We start from the raw sequence: 24,035 nt of genomic DNA, 5'->3' as shown, positions 1-24,035 counted from the left end.
CCGTCTGACTGGGGCATGCAGTGTGGGCCGAAGCCCACCTGTATTACGCACGACATTACTACCTCAGCTGTGTTGGGCAATGCAATGGGATATTTCTATGTACCGCCGGTGGCTTCCTGGCACCCACCCAGGCAGTGGGTCCACAGGGAGTTAAACCTACATGTGTCCACTTGTAAAGAACCCCAGTCTGACTGGGGCATGCAGTGTGGGCCGAAGCCCACCTGCATTAAGCACGACATTACTACCTCAGCTGTGTTGGGCAATGCAATGGGATATTTCTGTGTACCGCCGGTGGGTTCCAGGGAGCCACCCATGCTGTGGGTCGACAGGGACTTCACAATAGGGAGTTGTACCTGCCTGTGTCTATGAATTAAAAAGCCCGGTCTGACTGGGGCATGCAGACACCTTGACAGAATGAATAGTGTGTGGCACATAGGTTCCCCATTGCTATGCCCACGTGTGCAGCTCCTGATGGCGGTGGCACAGGATTCTATTTCTCATTGCTTCTGTACAGCATTGTGGGCTATCGCTCCGCCACTTTTAAAGAGGGTCGCTGCCTAGCCGTGCCAACCTCTGCAGTGTATGCCTGCGGTCCCTCGTCATGGCAGACGCAATTCTAAATAGACATGAGCGTGGTGTGGCATGAGGGCAGCTGAAGGCTGCGCAGGGACACTTTGGTGTGCGCTGTGGGGGGGAGGGGGTGCGGTTGGGCAGCATGTAACTCAGGAGAAGTGGCAGTGGAGTGTCATGCAGGCAGTGATTGTGCTTTGTTGGAGGTAGTGTGGTGCTTAGCAAAGGTATGCCATGCTAATGAGCGCTTTTCAGAAGTAAAAGTTGTTGGGAGGGGGGGGGGGCCCACTCTTGCCGCTATTGTGGCTTAATAGTGGGACCTGTGAACTTAGGATGCAGCCCAACATGTAGCCCCTCGCCTGCCCTATCCGTCACTGTGTCATTCCCATCACTTTCCTGAATTGCCCAGATTTTCACACATGAAAACCTTAGCGAGCATCGGCGAAATACAAAAATGTTCTGGTCGCCCATTGACTTCAATGGGGTTCGTTGTTCGAAACGAACCCTCGAGCATCACGGGAAGTTCGTTACGAATAACGAACACCCGAACATTTTGGTGTTCGCTCATCTCTAATTATTATGCAATTATCATAAAAAACCTTTCCGTCCCTGCACTGCCCCTTTATAGTATCATTGTTCCCTGATGTTTCAGAATTGCATTTAGGCAACTACAATCTCTGACTACTCTATAAAACCCATTGAAGTATGCTAAAACATAGCATTCATACTTCTAGTCTAACAGCTGACACTCCTTTCAAAATTTTAGAACGCAAAGTCTGCTTCAGACAATAGAATCACAAAAAGAAGCGTGCAAAAATAATTCTAACCACTCCGCCAGCACCTAGGTAAACAATACTGACAGCCAGAAAATAATGCACAAAAGTATTAAACTTGTCTAACAATGGGCCGAGGGAAAAAATAACATGGTGGCAAATTATGGAGCAAGGCCTACAGAGTCATAAATTGAAGATCCTCAGCCCCAATGCAAAAATCAGTAAAAGATCCCCCAACCACCATCAATAATATTGGTGTCTTCTTATGTGGGAGAGGGGACCACTCAAGCATTAGGGTCCAGATGTGACTGCTACATTGGCATTTCCTATAGCTACTTTCCTGTGAATGAATGAATGAATGAATAGGTGGCCGCACATTTGCAAGGTCTCCATTTTATTCTAAGGGAGTTACAGAACAAGCTGTACAAGCATGCCTAGCTCTTTCCATGACTCCCATAGAAGAAAAAGGAGAGAACGATGGACATGAGAGGCCATCTCTCCATCCATTCTCCGCCTTGATAGGGTGGCTGGTTCACCAAGCAGGACAGGGATTCAGAGACCCCTGTTCAGGAGATAGGTGTTGGTCCCAGTGGTGGGACCCGCAATAGCAGGTCTTAGCTATGTGCAACCCATGTGGTCATACCATGTCCCGGGAACCAGGTAGTAGGGAGGTTGTTAATCATTCAATTTGACACAATAGTGGTTCAACCTTTCTTGTATGGTTGTGAAGGGGTCTACATTTGTCTTCACAGTAGTAGTCGATGTTACTTTCTCGATTTTTTTTCAGGTCTTGCATATGCTGTATTATACTGTACTACTTTAAAACTGGTTCCTTCCTTACCTGCCAACCCAATCAACGGCTAAGCCTTCCCCGCTTAGAATGTCGGTGTTAATAATTGTTTCTCTGTTAGTTCCATTTAAGAACATCCTCTCCAAAACTCGCCTTCCCACATCAATCCAATACAATCTTTCTTCCACCCGATCAAAGTCCAGGGCCACCACATTGCTCAGACCTTGCAATATCAGAGAATAAGACAGTCTATCCACCGTCAAGTTCCGGAGATAATAGCGATTACTAAATATAAGGTAAGGAGCAATATTGCTATTTTGACGGCAACTTTTTCCATCCGGTTCCCTGATGTAGCCGGGGGAACACTTGCAGATGTAGGAGCCGGCGGTGTTCTCACAAATTTGGCTGCACAACCAAGGAGATTCTGCGCACTCATCTACATCATCACAGGTCCGTTTATCGGACATGAGCCTGTGTCCAGCTCGACAGCTACAGAAAAAGCTTGTCTGTGTATCTGTACAGTTGTGGTCACAGCCACTGATAGATGGATCATTACACTCATTAATCCCTGTGGGAGAGAAGAGAAATGGTTAATGTGAAGCATCGGGTAACTGGACAGCATTTAGATCGATATTTGCAAATCTATGTTATTCCTATTGATTAAATTCCAATATTTTTTTACCGATCATAGACATTATTTTTTTCTTTAGAAGATAAAAGATCCATAAATAAAAATTCATTATTTGGCTAAAAATTTAAATAGATCAAAAGTTCTGAGCAGATTCATTTTTTAATATATCTTCATAGCAATCAGAGTTCCTTTTTTTGGATGAAGAACACCAAATAACTTGTATAGATATAGAGTAGCTAAATGATAAAATTCTGACAATCTGTAGTCACCACTACGGGGAGCTGCATAGTGTTTATACATACAGTTACCAAGTCCCCCTAGTGGTGGCTGCTAGCAGCCATCATTTTAATAAAGTCCAGTCATTTGAAGCTCTATAGCAGAAAATTGGAACCTCTCATGTTATGCAAATAAATAAAGCTAATTACTGCAGAATTGTGCACTTAAAAGCAACATGGTGTGAAAAGGAGAACATTCATTTTAGGGCTTCATTGTCAGAGAAATGTTCAACTATATTCAAAATATAGGACCAAATACTAATGGTAATCACAATTTGTAATGTTAGGCTATGCTGACACTATATGGGAGATTTATCATCCGTTTTTTGTCGTAAAAAGCCACAAAATATGGCGCAAAGTAAGCTTGCACAAAAACTTTGCAATTCTTTTGATCTGTAAACTACTGTGCACCTCTCTCCAAAAAAGGGGGCTGGCATAAATTATACCAGAAATCTATGCCAATCCCTAGCTAGTAAAGGTCTTTATGTTGGTGTATGGAGAAGCCAATATGTGTGTAATATAGGAAGAGCCATGGGCCTTTTCGTATATTATGTGCATCGTGCGCCAGTAAAAACTATATTAAGACCGGCGTTTGAAATGCTGGCCTTAATAAATTTCCCCCTATAAGTCTTGGTGTATGTTGAAACGTAACCATGGCAGTTCCAGGTCCATCACACAGCGGACATCAAGGGCATCCAACAGACCCTGTTAACTAATAATAGAGTCTGTCTGTGTTCTGTCATGGCGTCCATTGTTTTGACGGGTAGAATAGCGCTGCATGCTGCATTATACTTCCTGTCAATATAACAGAGCTGCCAACAAAGTCTTCAAAGAGTACCTATGATGATAGCGTGAACACCACCGGAGATGATTGATAAACTCCTAAAACTTCTCAGCCAGTAAGTTCTATGTTTCACTCGAGTCAAGAAAGCAGAGGAGTAGCTAGGAGTTTGCATTAGTACTGTGGGGGCCACATGGAGAACATAAATATTACTTGGAGCCATATGGAGAACATAATTACTAATGGATTCCATGAGGAACACTATTACTAGTGGGAGTCACAAGAAAAGCAGTTTTACTACTGGGTTCGCAAAGAAAGCATTATCACTGCTGGGGGCCACATAAGGAGCACTATTAATACTGAGAGCAACATGGAAAGCAGTATTACTACTGGGGGCCACATGAAGAGTATTACTACTACTGGGGGCTATATAGGATGCAGTATTACAAGTGGGGGCCACATGGGAAGCATTATTACTACTAGTGGCCACAAAGAGAGCACTACTACTGTGGGGCCACAAAGGGGAGTGGGACGCCAAACTAAATCTCTGGCCCAAGTGCAGAAGAACCAAGTTACATCTCTACAGAAAGTACATAACTCATAAATGGCTAAGTCCGTGTTCACACCAGCATTCAGCATTCTGTTTTCTTGGTCCATCGCGGGTGCAGGAAAACATAATGTCAGATCCATCCAATGGTGGAAGAAAGTGGCACCGGATGGACCCCATTAAGTATAACAAGATAGGTCTGGCTTCTGCCTCACCCTCTGGCATTTTCCAGTGTGAAATGGCACAACATGCTGTGCTAGATTTTCTGGGATCTGAACGGTAATCTGAGGCAGCGGCTCCAAACTGAACCTCCAACATGGATTTGAACCCATCCAGCCAAGTGAATGATAGCCGTTAAAAGTTGATGGGACACAACACTCATCCGAGCCGTCCTGCCCCTTTACTATAGCTGTTGATAGGGGACTCGGCACCCAGACCTCACTGATCACAACCTCTGGCATGTCTCTAGACCTTTTGAAAAATGGCGGTGCACTTTAATAATACATCATCCTTCCAATTTGGATCATTTTGTTAAAACCATGAACTGTAACGACTTGTAACCCAGGTAATGCTACAATGTAATAGAATAATGACTTCATTTCTGATATCTACATGGTACAATGCTTATCTGTATAGAAGAATCATTCAACGCACCGCATCCTTTCTCATCACTGTTATCCGAACATTCATCAATCCTGTTACAGACTTTGACAGCTTCGATACAGTGGCCATTGTCACATTTGAAGAAGTTGGGAGCACAGGTCGCCTGTGGAGTACTGCAAAGATGTTCCAGTTCATCGGACTCGTCCCCACAGTCATTGTCTCCATCGCAGAGGTAGGTTCTGGTAATACAACGGCCATTCTGACAAGTGAACTGTTGCTGCTGGCAAGGCGGATAGCTGCACCCTCTTTCATCACTGCTATCTCCACAGTCATTGCGTCTGTCACACCTAGAAGATCAAGCTATTGATTAGAGACATTATGGAGAAATGCTATCCTTTCATGCAATGGCCGCCTGAATGACATGAGAGATGGAGCTGGCAAGTAAGATGATGTGTTGAAAATACAAAATGTAGCCGATGATCCCGGCCAAATGATTTCAATGAAAGACTGTTCAGTGGAATTTACAAGCAAGCGAATGAACACGTACGCCAAAGTGTTTATATGTTTTCCTATATACCGTAAAACTCTGTACTATAATAATATGTCTAAAAAAGTGCAATAAGAAAAAGGAAGAAAAGAAAGAAATCTGCCCTGTTGATATATAGCATTCTTCTAGGTCAAGTACCTCTATGTTATACGTCAACTATAGAATCCTACAGGGTGATCATAATTAAGCTAAAAGTGTTCAGAGATCTCAAGCAAAATAAAACTATGGGGCAGAATCCAATAAAAGTTGGTATGTATATCAGTTGCGTATGGGGTTTCGAATGCTCAAAAAAAAGAAAAAATAGTACCAAATGTTGCTACTAGAGATGAGCGAGCGTATTCGCTAAGGGCAAATACTCGAGCGAGCATTGCCTTCTGCGAGTACATGCCCGCTCATCTCAAAAGATTTGGGTGCCGGCGGGGGCGGGGAGAGCGGGGAGGAACGGGGGTGAGATCTCATGCAACAGCACGGGAGCGAATATACACAGGGACGAGTGTCAGGTATCGTTTGCCCGACATTCATCCCGTCTAAATGGAACCTAACACTGGTGACTAATTAGGTTGCCCACCTACTCATTAGAATAACCTACCCATAGGTGTGTCCCGCACTGATGTGAACAGAGCCAGCAGCGGGGCAAAGTTCAGTAAAGAGCGTGGATCAGCTTGCCAGAGGATGTGATCGGGCTCCAGTCAGAGAGTAATCAGGTCCTACTGTCATGAGCATGAATACGCTTATGCCTATGAAAGCGGGATAATCACCATGATGAAGGTGGCCCCACATCCTGAACCTGGAGCTAGTTTGCCTGACCCCAGGTAGTGTGTTCCTTGTATATGTTCCTATAGATATGGTACATCGGAACCTTCATAGCAAAACCCAGAATGTCCACCCCCCCCAAAGGATGATCTGCTGTAGTCAACATTAGTAAACGATTTGGAACTACTGTAGTAACTAGTTTCAGCTCCTGGTTGGGTTTCAACAGAACCCAACAAAGCAAGCAGCTTGGGACATAAATGTATGAAAAGATAGATAGGAGATAAGACTTGTAAAGGGGCAAATGTAGCCATATTATTGACAAACCCCACATACAGTCGGCACACCTCTTTTACACACCACAAATGATGCTTTCACATACCTGAAGCTATTCCGGATACAGAGGCCGTTGCTACAAGTGAACTCTGTGCTGGTGCAAGACCGTCTCGTACAATTCTGGTGCTCATCATAGGCATCCGAGCAGTCCGAGTCTCCATCACAAACCCAATTCCGTGGAATACACATCCTCTCAGAGGGTCTGTTATTAATGCAGGTGAACTCTGTTGGGGCGCAGCTGCGGTTCCCTGACCCACATAAAGAGAAATGTCAATCAACAAAATCAGTAGAAACTCAACTCCAAAGTACACATTTAAAGGGGTTGTCCCGCGCCGAAATGGGTTTTTTTTTTTTTCAATAGCCCCCCGTTCGGCGCGAGACAAACCCGATGCATGTGTTGAAAAAAAAAAACGGATAGTACTTACCCGAATCCCCGCGCTCCGGTGACTTCTTACTTACCTTGCGAAGATGGCCGCCGGGATCTTCACCCTCGGTGGACCGCAGGTCTTCTGTGCGGTCCATTGCCGATTCCAGCCTCCTGATTGGCTGGAATCGGCACATGTGACGGGGCGGAGCTACGAGGAGCAGCTCTCCAGCACGAGCAGCCCCATTCAACACGGAGAAGGCCGGACTGCGCAAGCGCGTCTAATCGGGCGATTAGACGCTGAAAATTAGACGGCACCATGGAGACGGGGACGCTAGCAACGGAACAGGTAAGTGAATAACTTCTGTATGGCTCATATTTAATGCACAATGTACATTACAAAGTGCATTAATATGGCCATACAGAAGTGTATACCCCAACTTTGTTTCGCGGGACAACCCCTTTAAGTAACTTTCCGAATTGGGGTACTTTTTAAAGTGATCCATTTATGCACCATCAATGTAGGCATGTTATGTGTTGGGCCTAGGTAAAACACACTTATGATTGGTCTGGAGTGTTCCTTTAATTTTTGACATGCAGTAAACTGCTTGTAGGTAAGAGTTAAAGACAATGTCCAACTTGTGCATCCTTTCCTGTGGCTAACACTTAAAGGGCTACTCTAACAAGAGAATTTATTATCTACTTGTGGCTGGGGGGATCTGGATTCTCCATTCTAATGATTGGTGGGGGTTCCATCAGTCAATCGATCTAGAATTTATTACCTATCCAATGGATACAATAGATGATAATTGCTTCTGGTTGGAATACCCATTTAATACACTATATGGAGAAGCGTGGCTTTGATTGTAGAACCCCTGTCTGATGCATTCACATGCAGCACATTTCTTGCAAACATTACTATGATTGTCCCATACAAAAAGTTGCAGTGTAACCTTAGCCTAAAGCCCACTCCAGTCATTATGTAGCTTTTCACTGCTACACCCTCAGTGGACGTCATGTAAGTGATATAAGTGATCTTGGTCACAGTTGCCCTGATAGAAATACAATTGAGGCTGTGTCTACACAGCATTTTTGGGCTTTCAACAGAGGTAGCCCTCAGAAACATTTCCCAGCATATACCCTCCAAGAATGGCTCCAACACGTATCACTGTAAAGGCATCCAATGATATATATTACCCAACAAATACAATTATTACAAAAGTATACTGTGAGCAGTGTTGAGTGAACTTTTGAAAAGTTCAGTTCGGACGGTTCACCCAACCTCATCAAAAAGTTTGTTTCACTCCGAATTACTTTTAACTGAAACGGAAGTTTATCATTATGCCTAAAACTGGTGTATAAACCTGTTTAAGAGCCATGAAAGTTATTCTTTTTCTTCTCCTACTCGAGAAATGTATGCCCTATATTATGAAGAAGCATGAAATTGCTTCTTATGAAACTCCATGCAGGTGTTCAAAAGCAGAGATGAATTCCCAGCAGCACTGCAATAGTCCTCTTATAGAGTCAGGCAATATAGATGCAAACGCCAGTAAAGGAGGCCAAACTAGACAAGCTCCACAGATGCAGTCCAGATATGAGTAGTAGTAACCGGCAGCAGACAGGAATGTAGAAAGATACAAAAATGTTTATTTACCCCATTACAGAAAAAGAGTAGCGACGTTTCGGTCAAATAGACCTTCCTCAAGCTAATACATACTCATTAAAGTGCACACTATATATAGGGAATGTGAGATGAACAGACCAATAAAAACATGTTATACACAGATATACCTCATAAATCGCTGATTGCCCCGTTCTCCACGTCATGGCTGGTGGCGGGCGCATAATGAGTGACATCATCTCATAGCCGACCCGGTTGGTGCAACCGCGCGTGTGCGGGTCTTGCAGTGCCGTCTTTGTGTCTGCGCATGCGCGGGATCTAAGTCCTCGCGAGAGCCGATACACAGCCCCATTGGAACGCGGAAGAGCTGTACGTTATCCCAGCGCATGCGCCGGCACCAGCCATGACGTGGAGAACTGGGCAATCAGCGATTTACGAGGTATACCTGTGTATAACATGTTTTTATTGGTCTGTTCATCTCACATTCCCTATATATAGTGTGCACTTTAATGAGTATGTATTAGCTTGAGGAAGGTCTATTTGACCGAAACGTCGCTACTCTTTTTCTGTAATGGGGTAAATAAACATTTTTGTATCTTTCTACATTCCTGTCTGCTGCCGGTTACTACTACTCATATCTGGACTCCATGCAGGTGTTGTCCTTGATCAGAATTGAACCTAGAACTCCAGCAGTGGAAGGCAACAGTGCTAATCACTGAACCACCTTCTTCTTCCTTCTCCATCTGGTCCTCAGGAGGCGGAGAAGGAAGAAGCAGCATGGTGGCTCAGTGGTTAGCACAGTTGTCTTACAGTGCTGGGGTTCTAGGTTTCAAATCTGACCAAGGACAACATCTGCATGGAGTTTGTATGTGCTCCCTGTGTTTGTGTGGGTTTCTTCTTCATAATAAACAGCTTTACTTATAAAGAACATTTAGGAAGGACCAGAAGATCATTTTAGTGGGCACAGCTGAAACGAACCACCTAAGATTCAGAATTGTGCTGAACCAAAGTTTTTGCAAACTTCAACCCGAAAACGGTTTGACTGTTTTCGTTCATTCAATACTGACTGTGAGGTATACTTTTTTTTCTGCGACGGCTGTCTGTATAGAAAAGTGCAGTCTGAAAACAGACATTACCAATCAGGGAAGATGTCACCTGTGATCACTGGAGGAAACAGCACTGTAATCACTATCACTGTGTAGAACCAATAACTGATATAACTATTTGGTGACTCCAGTATTTAGAGGTATACTTAAGTTGAACCACTGTATCTAAGCTTGCTGGGTTGTCTAACTGTGTGAATAATTTATTTTTTGGGGGTGGGCAGGCAGGTTCTTGGCACAGGGGCCCCTACACTATGTGCCCAGCCCTGTAAAATGTGCTGGATTTACACAAATAAAACATATATCTGCCCCAAAATCTTTACCACAGTTGTTTCTCTGGTCCTCATCGCTCATGTCGCCACAGTCGTTATCACCATCGCAGACCCATGTGGCTGGTATACAGCGGGCGTCATCACACCTGAACTGGAAGCTGGAGCATGTCCTCACATGGGAAACTGCAAACAATGGACACAATTGGTGATTGTTTATAGAAAGGACATGTAAAAGATTTCCCGATGTTATCTCACTAGAAAGGTATTCTTTGTATAAGACGTTCTTTGTACAACGTGAAGCAAGCGAGGTACCGTCTGAGCGCGGCAGATAAGAGGACACTAATCACTTCACCTACATTCTGCTCCTTTCTCAACCTGTAAGCTAAACAAATGTATCTCTGTTCTGTTCTCGGTATGCGCAAATCAAAGAGAAGCAAATAATTCCAATAATCTGCCCTTAAGGGTGGTTCCGTACGAGCGTACGCACAGTTCTGCACGCTTCAATGCAACGTATTTGCACTGTGAACAAGTCTTTGGTTTGAGCGCGCAACAGCCTCTGCCCTGTGCCAGTCACTGCACTGGCTGCCCGTCAAATACAGAATTCTATTTAAACTCACTACCCTCATTCACAAAGCTCTCCACAGCACCGCGCATCCCTATATTGCTTCCCTCATCTCAATTCACCAGCCAGCTCGCACCCTCTGCTCTGCCCCTCTAATTTAAACCTCTCATTTCCACCTCCAAGACTTCTCTAGAGAAGCCCCAGTCCTCTGGAATGCACTACCAAAAACTATCTGGACAATCCCATCACCCAAAACTTCAGGCGTGCTCTAAAAATGCACCTCTTCAGTGAGGCATACCAGATCTCCTAAACCAAACCCCTCTATACTCCGCCTGATAACATGCTCCCTGACCTACCGACTGCAGTTCCTGCTAGCCGTAATCAACCATCACCTGCAGTCATACCGATTCCCCCACTATATGGCCTGACCATTGTCTGTGTGTATAGCATCCCTCACACTCCACCTTACCATACCATGCACATCTCCAGACCCTTTACCTTCTGTATCACCCCACTATTTGTAGTATGTAAGCTCTTTGGAGCAGGACCCTCACCCCTACTGTTTCCATCAATTGATTACTTCATGTAACTGTAGTCTTGCCTTATTTCCCCTGTTGTGTGAGCGCTGCGGAATATGTTGACGCTATATAAATAAAGATGATTATTAAATCAATGGGCTCTATTCTCCACGTACTGCAACTGTAAATATGTGAGCAAATATGTCAGTGTGAAGCTGCTCAAAAAAACACGCAACAATGCTCTCGGCCATTGAAAAGGCCAATTAATTTCATGTCATCAAAATGTTCTCTTTCCCTGTGCAAATAAAAATAGAACACGTTGTGTATTTATTTTGCACGGCAGAATTGCGCACGCAAAATACGCGCTTGTGAACAAACCCATTGAAAGTCAACTTAAATGGAAAATAAATGATGTGACTATTGGGAATTTGTCCAGTTATAGGAGGTCTCTACCAGACATGTTATATTATACAGGGTTTGTTCATGTAGATATCATTTACATTACGGGATGACTGACTCTGTAACACATTGCATCACTTATCTTGCACTGATCCTGAGCTACGATATCTATTATACTCTGGAGCGGCATTCATAATTCTACAAGTCTAACAGCTGACATCTTTTTAGCATCCCCTACTGGCTCTATGTCTGGAGAAGCCTAATGCCCCTTAGACACAGGATGATTCTCATTTGCTGTAATCGCCAGCTTGCTTGCACTCAGGTAGCCTGTTTAGACTACTCTTTGAGGATCATGCAGTCCTCTCTCACTTGCCGTTCAGCGTTTCACATTCCCATATGAAAAAAAACAGATGAAAACATGGTCACCTGTTTAGGCCCTTACTCTAGTTAGTTGTACTCTAGGACAGATATTCTTTACACCAGGCACTGCACAGTAATTTGATATACAGAAGGAAGAACTAACTTGGGTAGTGGTAATTGCCTCGCAGTTCATCTTTTTTGAGTTTGTGTTCGGAGGTGCCCCACCGGGGTAGAAGCTCCCAACACGGAGGATTCCCCAAGGTGGAATGAGGTCCTCCCAGAATGACAGGCAATAGGGGACCTGCATGGGTGGAAAGTTGGCATGCCTGGTGCCAACGACTACTACAAGACTCCCCTCCACCTGGGACGGGACTAGTGTAGCCAGGGCATTTTCTTGGCCCATTTTGCCTTGACTCTGATAATGTCTCCTATCACATCCCTGTAACATGAAGGAAAGCAGGTGATGGTGGGAATTGAAGAGCTGATCCGGCACGATGAACAACTGGGGTATTTATTGGCAATCATTTCCTGGTCCGGAATCTAAAAAATTTGCAAATAATTTTGTAACCAAATGAAAGTCCCTTAACAGCAGGAACCCATTGTGCACACAGCACAATTACTATCCACACAGTCCATGTGTCCGATTCTCATACGAAAATAGCATATGTACAAGAATAGGACAGAAATATGGTCTGAGTGCATGCACTCTTGGCATATGTTTCCCTACCCCTTACCACATGATGCTGGTTCATCAGAGCCGTCTGCACAGTCTACTCCCTGATCACAGTACCAGTGACCGGGAATACAGCGTCCGGAGGCGCAGCGGAATTCACTGTCTGTACATGTAAGGGTAGCTGCAATGGAATCAATAAAGATTATTATATTCTATACCAGAATTCTGATTAAGCAAATATTTAAGGCTAAAGTATATATTTGCAGAATACATGATAAAACGTTAAAAAAAAAACTGCCAAAAAATGTATCCATAGCAACCAAGTACAACACAGTTTTCATTTGTAATAGAGCTAATGGGCAATGAAAACTGTGCTGTGATTGGTTGCTGTGGCAATAAATGCAGATTTTCTTCTAAACAGTTTCAGAAATTTGTGTTTTTCCTGGGTATGCAAAGATGGGATGATATCTCTGCAGCGCCACCTATAGGAAGGCCGCATTCCTGCAAGTCAATGTCAGACTTTTTAAACAAGTTTTAGAACAACTGTTATGAGTGATTATGACAGGACGCCAAGTCATGTGGCTACCGCAGCTAATCAGCAGCTGAAGGGGGCAGTAATTGGCTGCAGTGGTCACTTGACCCTGATGTTAGTGATGCCACTCCTGCACCCCTTTAAAGACAACTGCCAATCACATTTGTTGTATGCTCAACACCACCATTGATTGAAATTAAGGGTCTAATTCCTATGCACATGACAACACTTCCTGTCCTGCACCTTTGCACTTATGTGTTAACACAGAAAAGGACATCAATATCTCTGTGGTGGGCATCTGCCTCCCGGGACCCCTGCAAACAGGCTGGTTGAAGGGGCCATGATGCGAGCATTGCAGTCACTTTAATGTTTACATCTGAGTACGATTTGGAGCGTGCTCATAGCGCTGTATTTTTTATAATGGCCATTCCGAGTAATGCAGGATGATCCCATTCGCTTCACAAGCCTGTAGTACTTGGAACAGTTGCTATGAAAAAAAATATGGCATCCTGAGCGCTCTCTGGATCCTGAGAAGTTGTCAAAATTGAGGTTATTTAGTTTAGAAAAAAAGACGTCTAAGGTGCGACCTAATAACTATGTATAAATATATCAGGGGACAATACAGAGATCTCTGCCATCATCTATTTATACCCAGGACTGTGACTGTAACAAGGGGGCGTCCTCTATGTCTAGAGGAAAGAAGGTTTCTACACGACATAGAATGGGGTTCTTTACTGTAAGAGCAGTGAGACTATGGAACTCTTTGCCTGAGGACGCGGTGATGGTGAACTCATGAAAAGAGTACAAGAGGGACCTGGATGTCTTTCTTGAGCGATACAATGTTATATGTTATAGACTCTGATTACTTCAGAGGGGTCGGTGATCCAGGGATTATTCCGATTGCCAGATTGGAGTCGCCAAGGAATTGTCCTCCCCTAAAATTAGGAAAATTGGCTTCTATCTCATTGGTTTTTTTGGCATTTCTCTGGATCAACATAGGAGGTGGAGTAATTGGATGAACTGGAAGGGCACATGTCTTTCTTTCAGCTTTACATACTTTGTTACAATGTTACTGAAATTTAAACATTAAAAAGGCTGCTGCGCTCGCACGAACACCGCGGCCCCTTCAGTCAGCTGGGCAGCGGGGATCCTGAGTGAGACATTCCATAAAGTCCCTAAATATGGAAAGGGCTGTTCAGTTAGACTATCCGCCTAAAAGTTTATATAGCTACATACATCAGCAGTAGGCGCAATGGCGCTCAGAATCAGAGCTGCCTATAGAAAGCACACAAATATTAGTTTTTCCCAGTGTAATACAGGGGGGTGGACAAAAATAGGGAAACACCATACAAAATGCATGCCCTAAATTACATGGGATTATAAATCATATTTCAATAAGACATGTAGAGACCGATTTTAAGTGGAGGTAATATGATATAGATGCCGCCGGGCACAAGTAAACATCTACCCGAGCAACACTGTTCCATTGGTCAGGGGTTTGGTACCAGCTGGTTCCTAAAACCACCCGGAGCAGGGCAAGAGGTGAAGTAAACACAAATTTGGCGGGAAAGCTATCAGCCAATCAGGGTCAAAAAGGGCATCTCTTGCTGTTTCCATATTTTTGTCCATCCCCTATATGTTAAGGTACCTTCACATAGGATGGCCATAGACCGAATAATCGCTCAAATGAGCAAATTCAAACAATAGTCGTTCTGTGTAAACACGGCCAGCAACATAGTAACGAGTAATAACCCCCTCACTAGTCAGTTCACTTCTAACAAATTAGTCCATGCTTGCTCAAAAGTTGTGTCGTTAGTCGTTTGTACTTGAACGACTTGTGAACCAATCTGCATAAATGATATGTTGGAAAACAACTAATGATGAATAAGTGCTCTGTGCAAAAGTGAACAATTGACTGTCGTCCATACGCTTCAGCGACTTTCCTGAGCGCTGCTTCCTCGGTCTAAAGGTACCTTCAGTGTCGAATGTACAGTATATATTTAATTGGATTCTAAAAACTTTCCTGGGCCATTACTCTGCTTGTCGATAACGTTCCAGAATGCTCCGCAGGTCACAAGGCCGCAGATTGTTCAATAGAATCAGAACTACCATCTGCATAACTGCTGTAAAGTAAGAGGTTCTTTCCTCGTAACTCTAAAAGCTCTGTTGTTCGCGCCGTCATTAGTAATCTGATTAGACACTACAAATCTTACCGCAGTGAGTGGGGCTTTCATCGCTCATATCTCCGCAGTCATTATCTCCATCACAAAGATAAGTACGAGGAATGCAAATGTTGGTGCTCTGGCATTTCGTGTACCCCGGCTGACATGTGCGATCAGCTTGAACAGAGAACGAGAAAAATGCTGAAAAATGTTCAAACAACCCAAATCCTCTGTATCCCTTCCCCCAACTCCTGGCTAGTAGTTAGAAAAGTTTCATTCCTTATCCTTCAAAAGGTTAGAAAATAATGGTCCGTTTTTTTACCCAGAAACAACTGCATCTGGCGACAAACTATAAACATGCTGAAAATGGCAGCTTGTCGAGGAGCGCTGAGGAGCAACTCTCACGATTGTAAATGGCATTCAGCAAATCTCAGCAGTATGACATAGTTTTGGCGGCTTCAGACGAAGAAACGCAAAAATGTGCACACGTCAGCGCAACATATTTGCACTATGAACGAGATTGATTTGCGCACATGTTTCCGAATTGTATTGTACTTTTTTGCGCACGTTGGGCATGTTCATATGTATGCCCAACACCCCCCACACCTTGATTTAAAAAGCCTATTTAGTCTAATGAGGTCCAAATGTGTTCTTTTTTCCACGGGAATTGCGCAAATATTGAATACGCATTTGTGCACCTCCCTTAGACTTGTTTGACAAAATAGAGCATGTTCTATTAATTTTTCACATGCACAGAAGAGGAAATGTGAATGAACCTATTGAAATCAATGGGATCTATTCCCTGCGTATTACGCACGCAATTATTGCGGCGCAAATACACTCGTTTGAAGCCACTTTATATAGGAAACACCCCTTGGAAATCCCCAAGGTAGTTTGCCATTACCTGCTGTCTAGTATCACCCTATGAAGAGCCCCCTGCCCACATGGTTGACATATCTACTCACCCATAGAAGTCTATGGAGTTATACTATAGCTTTGTATGAGTCAGATGCTGAATAACAGCATTGCTTATATAGGAGATTATCTCTGCAGTATGGGACCCTGCAAAAGCACCACGAGGCGCCATAAAGAGTGCTTAATATTGTCCTGTACCCCAATCACTAGCTGCCTAGCTTCAGCCTCAAAACCCCTTCAGCTCTACTAAGAAAACTAGGCGAAAAGTTCTAAACTTTACTATATAATAGTACATACTGTAATAGTAAATGGACATATATGCAGTGACTTACGGCAATTCCTCTCATCAGATGTGCCATTGTCGTTGCAGTTGTTGACACCATTGCAAACATACGAACGGGAAATACACCGGCCATTATTACAGGCAAATTCAGTGTTTGGGTCGCAGGTTCTGAACAGACATCCGACTTCATCAGTATTATCTCCGCAGTCATTGTAGTGGTCGCAGCGGTAGTTATAGGGCACACATTTCCCATTGCCACAGGTGAAGGCGGTCGGTGAACAGGTATGAAAAGCTGCCAAAATAACATAGAAGTAAGTGAAGTGGACAGGTACAGGATTGTGCATCTAAGTGGCTACACCATTCCTATTCCATACTGTACCTGCTAGGGCAAAGACAGCTGCAAAACGGACTGCATGTTGGATAAATAATCATTATGGTTAGTAAAATTCACAAGAAGTAGTCGGAGATCAGTCACATTGGCACATACAATATGGAGAAGGGAACTCAAATACTAGCACGGCTTATTGAGAAATGTACATGACTGCCTACTTCCATTGGCTGCCAATTATAGATGCAACCCCTTTCATATTGAAGACCCTACAGCAATCGGTTAATGCCATGAGTCCGGCTCTGGGCACCGACTAATTTTGTCGGGGGCAACCTTCTCCAACCAGACTTTTTATACAGTATTTCATAGTTGGCATGACATGAATTGTGGTCCATGAAATATATGGTCTGCTTGAATACACCCATGCATCTCTCCTTTTTAGCTCCTAGAGGAGGGTCCCAAAAAAGGCCTTAAAGGCAAGAGGCATAACTTGAAGCTCTTGGACCCTAAATCTGTAACAGGGCCCCCAACTATAATGCTTTACTCATACTACTAGGCTTACTATATGGAAAAGAGAGGACTTGTGGCCCCCCCTAAGGCTCCTGGGCCCAAATGCAACCGTATCCTCTGCATCCCCTACAGGTATGCCCCTGTTAAAGGGCTTGTACCAGGATCACAAGTTATCCTCTTGCTCATCGGTTAGGGTCTCATTGCTGAGACACCTGCTGATCTTGAGAATGGGGGTTCTGTGTTCCCCTCTGCTTGTTATTGAGGGGTCGCTTCTGCCCCTACAGTGACATCAAAATGAATGGCCAAATGTGCACAGTCAATGCTCCATTCATTTCCATGGGGCTAACGGCGCTTGACGCTTGACTATGTAATTGAAAGTGAAAGGAGCATTAGCACATTTGCGCAAATAGTGCTCTATTTAGTCTCATTCTCACTGTGGGGGCTACAGGAAGCCCACAGTAATGGGACCCCTATTGTTGGGATCGATGGGGGCCTCAACAGTGAGGCTCCACTGATCAGCAAATTATTCCTAATCCTGTGGTACAACTCCTCAAACTAGTTGGTCTAATACAGATCCCCCACAGCTAGGAAAGCGTCCCAGTTATTTCTGAAGCTCAGTACCTAACAACAGACAGTGGATTGCAGAGAAGCTGGAAGCTTGTAGCAGCCCCTTCAAACTTGATTTACAGTGGTAAGGCAGCAAAATTTTCAATGATAGTATATAACAAAATTGATAAGGCACATACAGACTATTACATGAGCAGAAGTTGTCTGAAAAGTTAGTACCCCTTTAAAATGAAAGCCGCCCACTGATAAGCTAAATGACATGGGGAGGTGTTTTTAACAGCCGATATCATAAAAAGAACACATTTCTATCAGCTTATAGTTGGTGTAGATTTGACTTTCTGGCATTGGGGCAGCCAGAGATGAGCCAAGTAAAAAGGAGTGCCTTAGTCAATAAATCTGTTGCATCTTACTTCGGCAGGCACTATACCAAGACCACGCATATGAAATGCCGGTCTTAGGGCATGTGCTCCTTTGTGCCAATCTGGTGCTCAGTGATTGATGGGTAAATCCGCCAAGGATAGAGAAGATTTTATAGGTAATTAATAAAGCAGTTAGTGAGTCAATAGCTCTGCAGTAGTGGGATGATGGTTCAGCTTTACGTGGCTGAGAGTGTTAGGGAGTAATTAACGCCTCTCTAATCGACCTATTCATCTTGAAGGACCTTGTTTGAGCTTAAAAGTGGTTTAAATGTTTTATAGGGTACAAAGTTATTTGTTACATTTAATTCCGTGTTAAAGAGCTGGTGGCTAGTATTGCATCTAGCACTATTCAAGTGAAAGGACTGGACTGCAATACCAGACACAGCCTATGGACAGGAGTGGCGCTATTTCTGAAAGACCGGCAATTCCTTTCATACTAATGTTTGACAAAAATTACCCTTTTTTCTTGCTATTCATTGTATCAAGTCTTCATAGATTCAATAACAATAGAGCATTTGGGAGCAAAACATTCTGTAATTCTAGTTTATTGAATCGCTTAGAAAACAAATAGGAAAAAACACCTTAAACTACATCTAACTCACCGCATACACGTTCCAGTTCATCACTGCCATCCCGGCAATCATTGTCGTTGTCGCACTTCCATCTTTCCGGGATGCACTGGCCAGTGAGACACGTGAACTGCCCACTCTGGCACCTAGTGGCGTTATCGACAATACAGTCCTTGTTGTTATTTGCCAAATACCAACTTCCCGTTGAAGGGCATTGACATTCTGCTCCACTGGGACCTTAAGAGTCAGACAAGGTTACCATGTAGGTGTTGCCAGTTGTAAAAGAATTCATAAACCTTCAACATTCGCATAGTAAATTTTACCTGGTGCACAGATGTGGCTGCAGCCCCCGTTGAACTGATCGCAGGGGCTGGCACACTGCTGCTGTTTGTTTTTCGACAAGACATGGATATCCATTGGGCGCTGTGGCAGGTTCTGAACCAGAACGATTTGATCCGAACCGTCATGTTTATTGGCCCGGTATATACTTCTTGTGTTCCAGTCGGTCCAATAAATGTGTTGGTCATACAGGGTCATAGCAAATGGGTATATGGCTGTGCTAACCACTACCTCCCGGTTTGCACCGGTTAAAGAGCAGCGTTCTATCTTCTGCCTGTTAGAGAAAGGAAAACAACATTTAGTTTAGGCTTGTAGAGAAATTTTTAAAGGAAGTACGTTTCACGCTAAGTATAAAAAACAAATACAGCCGTTCCGAGGAAAATCAATTTCAGTGTGATTAGCCGATAATCTAATTGTATATTGAGGCTTCCGAATTTCTTCTCAATGGCAGACATCCGGAGGACGGATCGGACATACTAGATTTCAACATGCCTGATCCTTCGTTCCAGTAGGAGATGAGACGAAACCATTGAGTTCAATAGTTTCGTTTCCACTATTGGGATTCTTGGAGCGTTAATACTAGACCAGAGAAAAGATAGGGCTTGCCCTATATTGCTCACACGTAGTATTAACTATGTGCAAGTAGGATAGGACAGGACCTATATTCCCGTTTTTTTTTTTTCAAACTCGCGTGGCATAGTGCGGACTTTGAAAGGTAAAAAAAAGGAGATTTTTACCTTGTTCATGCGCAACTACGCTCCTTCACACTGGTATATGCCCAAATGTGCACACTTCAGTGCAACATATTTGCGCTATGAACAAGGCTATCGCATGACGTATATGTGCTGTGCAGGGCACACGATCGTGGGCTACATTGCTCATATCAGTGCTTTTTACTGTACTTTTTTGGCGCAGATCTAGCAGCACCGTGTCTCAGTAAGCTGGGCAGTCTACTTAATACTTGGGACAACCAAGTCAGTTGTCTCACCTACTATCTTTTAACCTCATAAAATCGCTAAGTTCAGTGTGCGATTTGGGGTAGACGGGGGCTTCGGTGTGCAATTGCGCACCAAAATAGAGCGTGTTGCATTTTTTTCCTCATGCCCGAAATGCATGATGAAGAAAAACACATATGAAGGAAGCCATTGATATCAGTGGGTTCTATTTGCTGTGCATTGGGTGTGCAGATTTTGCGGCCACAAATGCCCCAATGGGCAGCTGCCCTTACGGTGTATTAAATTGGTTGAGATTAGGAAAAAAAGGGTCTTCTTTTTTCCAGAAATTGAATCACTCTATGCCATAGGCGAGGTTTGATATTGTAGTTCAGCCCCATTCACTGCGATAGAGCTAAGCTGCAGATCCCAGACACAACCCCTAGGCAACCATGGGGCTGTTTTTGACAAAAAGTAATCTGTTTTTAAAATCCCAGAAACTCCCTTGAAGTGCAGTTCTACGCATGAGTTTTGTGACAGTTGTTTATGCAGTATTTTGTGCCAAAATCAGAAGTAGGGAAACATGAGTTTAAAGGTAGGACCTAATACTTTTCTTTTCTGTTGCATCCACTTTTTCAATCAAAAAACTGTATTAAAACTGCAACTTTAAAAAAAAAAAAACGTGAAACCACCAGAGGTATTTTTTTTGTGTGTTTTTTTCTCGATTTGTTTAGGCTCAGTATAAAGTATAATCACATTATAGCTTCTGTCTTTTTACTTTAGTTAAAGAACTGCCTTTTGCTTTATACACCATAACTAAAATATCTTTTTTGACCAGATGTCAAAACCAAGACACGGTAGAAAGAACAGAGCTTAGTATTGGGCCAATTTCATATTTGCATTGGAACCTCCGGTTGTAGGTTCCGTCACAGATTTGGCTCAAAATACTGCAAGATAAAGCATTGCATGCAGCACTTTTTCTTCTGTCCAAAAGCAGGGCAGCTGGGTGTAAAGCAGGCGCATCCCATCAAAGCCACTGGGGACCATCCGGTGCTGTTCAGTTCAATTCAGATATGGGGCTGTTTAGCCGCTGGGTTTGCCCTTTCCCTAAACAGAGCAGCAAAGCAGAACCCCGAGTGCCAAAACCACGCTTAATACATTAAATATGTACACACGTTACAATATTTATAATCCTCTCATTTAAAGCAAAGGTAATAGTACATAGTACATACAAACTTGCATCAGCCCAATAGATTCGGTCTTCTTCATAATCAAGGGTAAGTCCATTGGGCCACACCAAACTGGTGTTCACAATAACTGTACGGAAGTTGCCTCCTAGTGTAGCTCTTTCTATCTTGGCATTGGTGCCCCAGTCTGTCCAGTACATGTACCTAACATACAGAAGGGAAAGATATTTAATAATTCCAATAAAAGGAGCATAGCTTGTGTTCAATATATACAATACGTTATATATACCATACTGTGGACTATAATTAATATAAGGGGTTTACATCTGTGCACTGATAATATTTCTCCAACATGTGAATGAAGAAGAAGGCCTACCCTCTACATGGATCCAACATGATCGCTCTAGGCCTGGATACACGAGCAATAATGGTACGATCAGACCCATTCAGTGCCATTGAGGTAATGGTCTGGTTTAGATAGTCACTATAATAAACCCTTTTATGAATCCAGTCAAAGGCTATTCCATCCGGAGCTCCCAAGTCTGAAAGATAAGCAAGGAAATAAGAGATCACTTCAGTATTCATCCATGATAAAAACGATACAATTTCATCTCCATATAATAACCTTGCATTTGCTGAACTGACCTTGAATTACAGTTTGCACTATACCCTTCAACTGTAGTTGGCTGGTGGGTCCTGGAAACAGTCAAAAAGTTTGCTAATAGACCTACTCCTAACAGCTTAGCTAAGGTCCATAAAGCAACCCTCCAAAAAAAAGTTCAAAATGGATATGCAAGTCGATACCTAGAGGGGATGATAACTTGCTATTTATTTTCCCACAGATGTTGCTCCTTGGCTGCTTTTTAGTTCCGCTCTATTAGGGCAAGCTGAAATCTGTGGCTGTAGTGTAGCTACACCGCCTAGTTGGAAGTAGTCTGAGACACACCTCTTGTCTAATCATTGGTTCAGGCTGCATAAGTGGCAGCTCATACCAGTGATGAAAGAGGGGGGGGGGGTTCCCAGACTACTTCAGATTCAGAAGGGTCGTTTTAATGGATTCCACACTTTGGATCCACAGAGTGTTCCAGTACAATCCATGTGGATGGAATTTCAAAACGGATAGTGGAAAAAACTTATTGAGGAATTCAGCCCATGCTGGAGATTTTCTAATCTATAGCATGTCGATTCCGTAGCAGATGTGTCACATATTTTCACTGCAGACTTATCAATGCAGCTCGGGGTCACAATACAGACTGTAACTCAGGATCAGAACAGATTATTACAGAGGATCTGTGAGTCTACTCTAGATTTTATGTAGAGTAATTCTATATGTAAACAATAAAATGCTGTTCAAAGGTTAACATGTTCTTTAGAGGGGTAGTCCTACTGAGGCAACCCCTTTCCCTATGCCCTATAAGCACACAAGGACATCCAAGAGTCTGAGTTCCCAACTCAGGCTCCTTTATAGAATATCTGCCAGCGAAAAGTTGCTAACAAAGAGCAATTCTCACTCTGAAAGACTTGGCTCTTTCATCTATTACGTCATTGGCCATACATGTGAATGGAAAGCCACAACTTTCCCTCCTCATATCGGCTATAAAAAACATGTTCCCATATCAATTAGCTAATCACTGGGTGGCTTTCATTTAAAAAGGGGCACTAACCTTTTAGAGAACATATTCTCATGTAATAACCAGTATGTGTCTTATCATTCTTGTAATATACTTTAATCAAAAATGTTGTTGCTTTACCACTGTAAATCAAGTTTGAAGGGGCTGCTACTAGGAGTTTCCCTTTAAAGCTCCTCCGCAATCCACGTTTGCAGTTAGGTACTGAGCTTCTGTAGTAACTGGGATGCTGGGATGTGTTCTTAGCTGTGTGAGAGGGGCTATCCTTACAGGCAGCTCCCTACACTCACAGGCTAACAGATCTGCAGACACACTGTCTACAATCTCCACAGACTCAACATATCCTGCTGTTACAACATATGTGTGTATGTACACATTATAATGTAATTTCTAACCATTTGGCCAGAATGTCTCTGAATGTCTATTTCTGACAATTGTCCTAGGAAAGCAGAGGGGTGGGCATTCAGATACTGCCACCCTGCTGATTGGACTAAAGACAGACCAATGCAGCATGGAATGTGAGGGAAAGGAAGTACAGGATAGTGAATTACTGGCAAAATGGTAGGTTTGTGACATGCCGTCTGCCTGAACGAAAATTGCAAACAGCAGAGCAGCAGAAAAATGGGGAAGACCACCTGAAAATCAGAATTTTAAGAAGTATTCCCATCTCTGCTTTTCATGGCCAAGATGGCAAAACCAAACCTTCAGTTTCTGACCACCTATCAGGAACAGCCAAGTGCTTCAGACCAGCGCTGTTTCTATAGCTCTCACTGAAATGAATGAGAGCTATGGAAACAGTATAGCACAGAGCAACTCGGGGAGTTATGGCATCAATGTGGCACAACATGCAATGCTGTTTCTTTAGCTTCTATTTACTTCAATGAGAGCTACGAAAACAGCACTGGCCTGAAGCACTCGATTGTTGTTTAGGCTCAAGTCGGGTGGCTGGTAACGGGAGCAGCGGTTTCCCATCTTGGCTACAAAAAGTCAAGATGGGAATAACCCTTTAAATACATGAAACACGGTGCAAACAGCAGAAAATTATCGTTTAAGGAGAACCTGTTACATTTTAGAAAACTTGTTTAAAACTCAGGCAAAAAAGGTCCACTACACACAAGGGGCCTCTGAGAGCCTTTTATAGGCCAAGGGTGGAACCACTTTTAGGGCCTCCGGTGACAAGACTGTTAAT

General features: G+C 43.4%; 1 protein-coding gene across 1 annotated transcript in view; it reads right to left on the bottom strand.

The window, feature by feature from the left end:
- Window positions 1-24,035, bottom strand: part of LRP2 (LDL receptor related protein 2) — a 211,957-nt gene that overhangs the window by 83,335 nt on the left and 104,587 nt on the right. The window contains exons 41-51 of the mRNA XM_066577806.1: window positions 21,595-21,760; window positions 21,264-21,422; window positions 19,084-19,373; window positions 18,794-18,997; window positions 16,417-16,659; window positions 15,221-15,346; window positions 12,537-12,656; window positions 10,015-10,146; window positions 6,650-6,851; window positions 5,022-5,317; window positions 2,185-2,701 (exon numbers count right to left, since the gene is read on the bottom strand). Coding sequence (XP_066433903.1) covers window positions 2,185-2,701; window positions 5,022-5,317; window positions 6,650-6,851; window positions 10,015-10,146; window positions 12,537-12,656; window positions 15,221-15,346; window positions 16,417-16,659; window positions 18,794-18,997; window positions 19,084-19,373; window positions 21,264-21,422; window positions 21,595-21,760 — 2,455 coding nt within the window. The remainder of the gene's footprint in view (window positions 1-2,184; window positions 2,702-5,021; window positions 5,318-6,649; window positions 6,852-10,014; window positions 10,147-12,536; window positions 12,657-15,220; window positions 15,347-16,416; window positions 16,660-18,793; window positions 18,998-19,083; window positions 19,374-21,263; window positions 21,423-21,594; window positions 21,761-24,035) is intronic.

Source organism: Eleutherodactylus coqui, chromosome 8 (assembly GCF_035609145.1).
Source record: "Eleutherodactylus coqui strain aEleCoq1 chromosome 8, aEleCoq1.hap1, whole genome shotgun sequence".
Classification (NCBI taxonomy): domain Eukaryota; kingdom Metazoa; phylum Chordata; class Amphibia; order Anura; family Eleutherodactylidae; genus Eleutherodactylus; species Eleutherodactylus coqui.
Note: the sequence above shows the minus strand (reverse complement) of the source record. Positions and strands in the feature narration are given on the sequence as shown.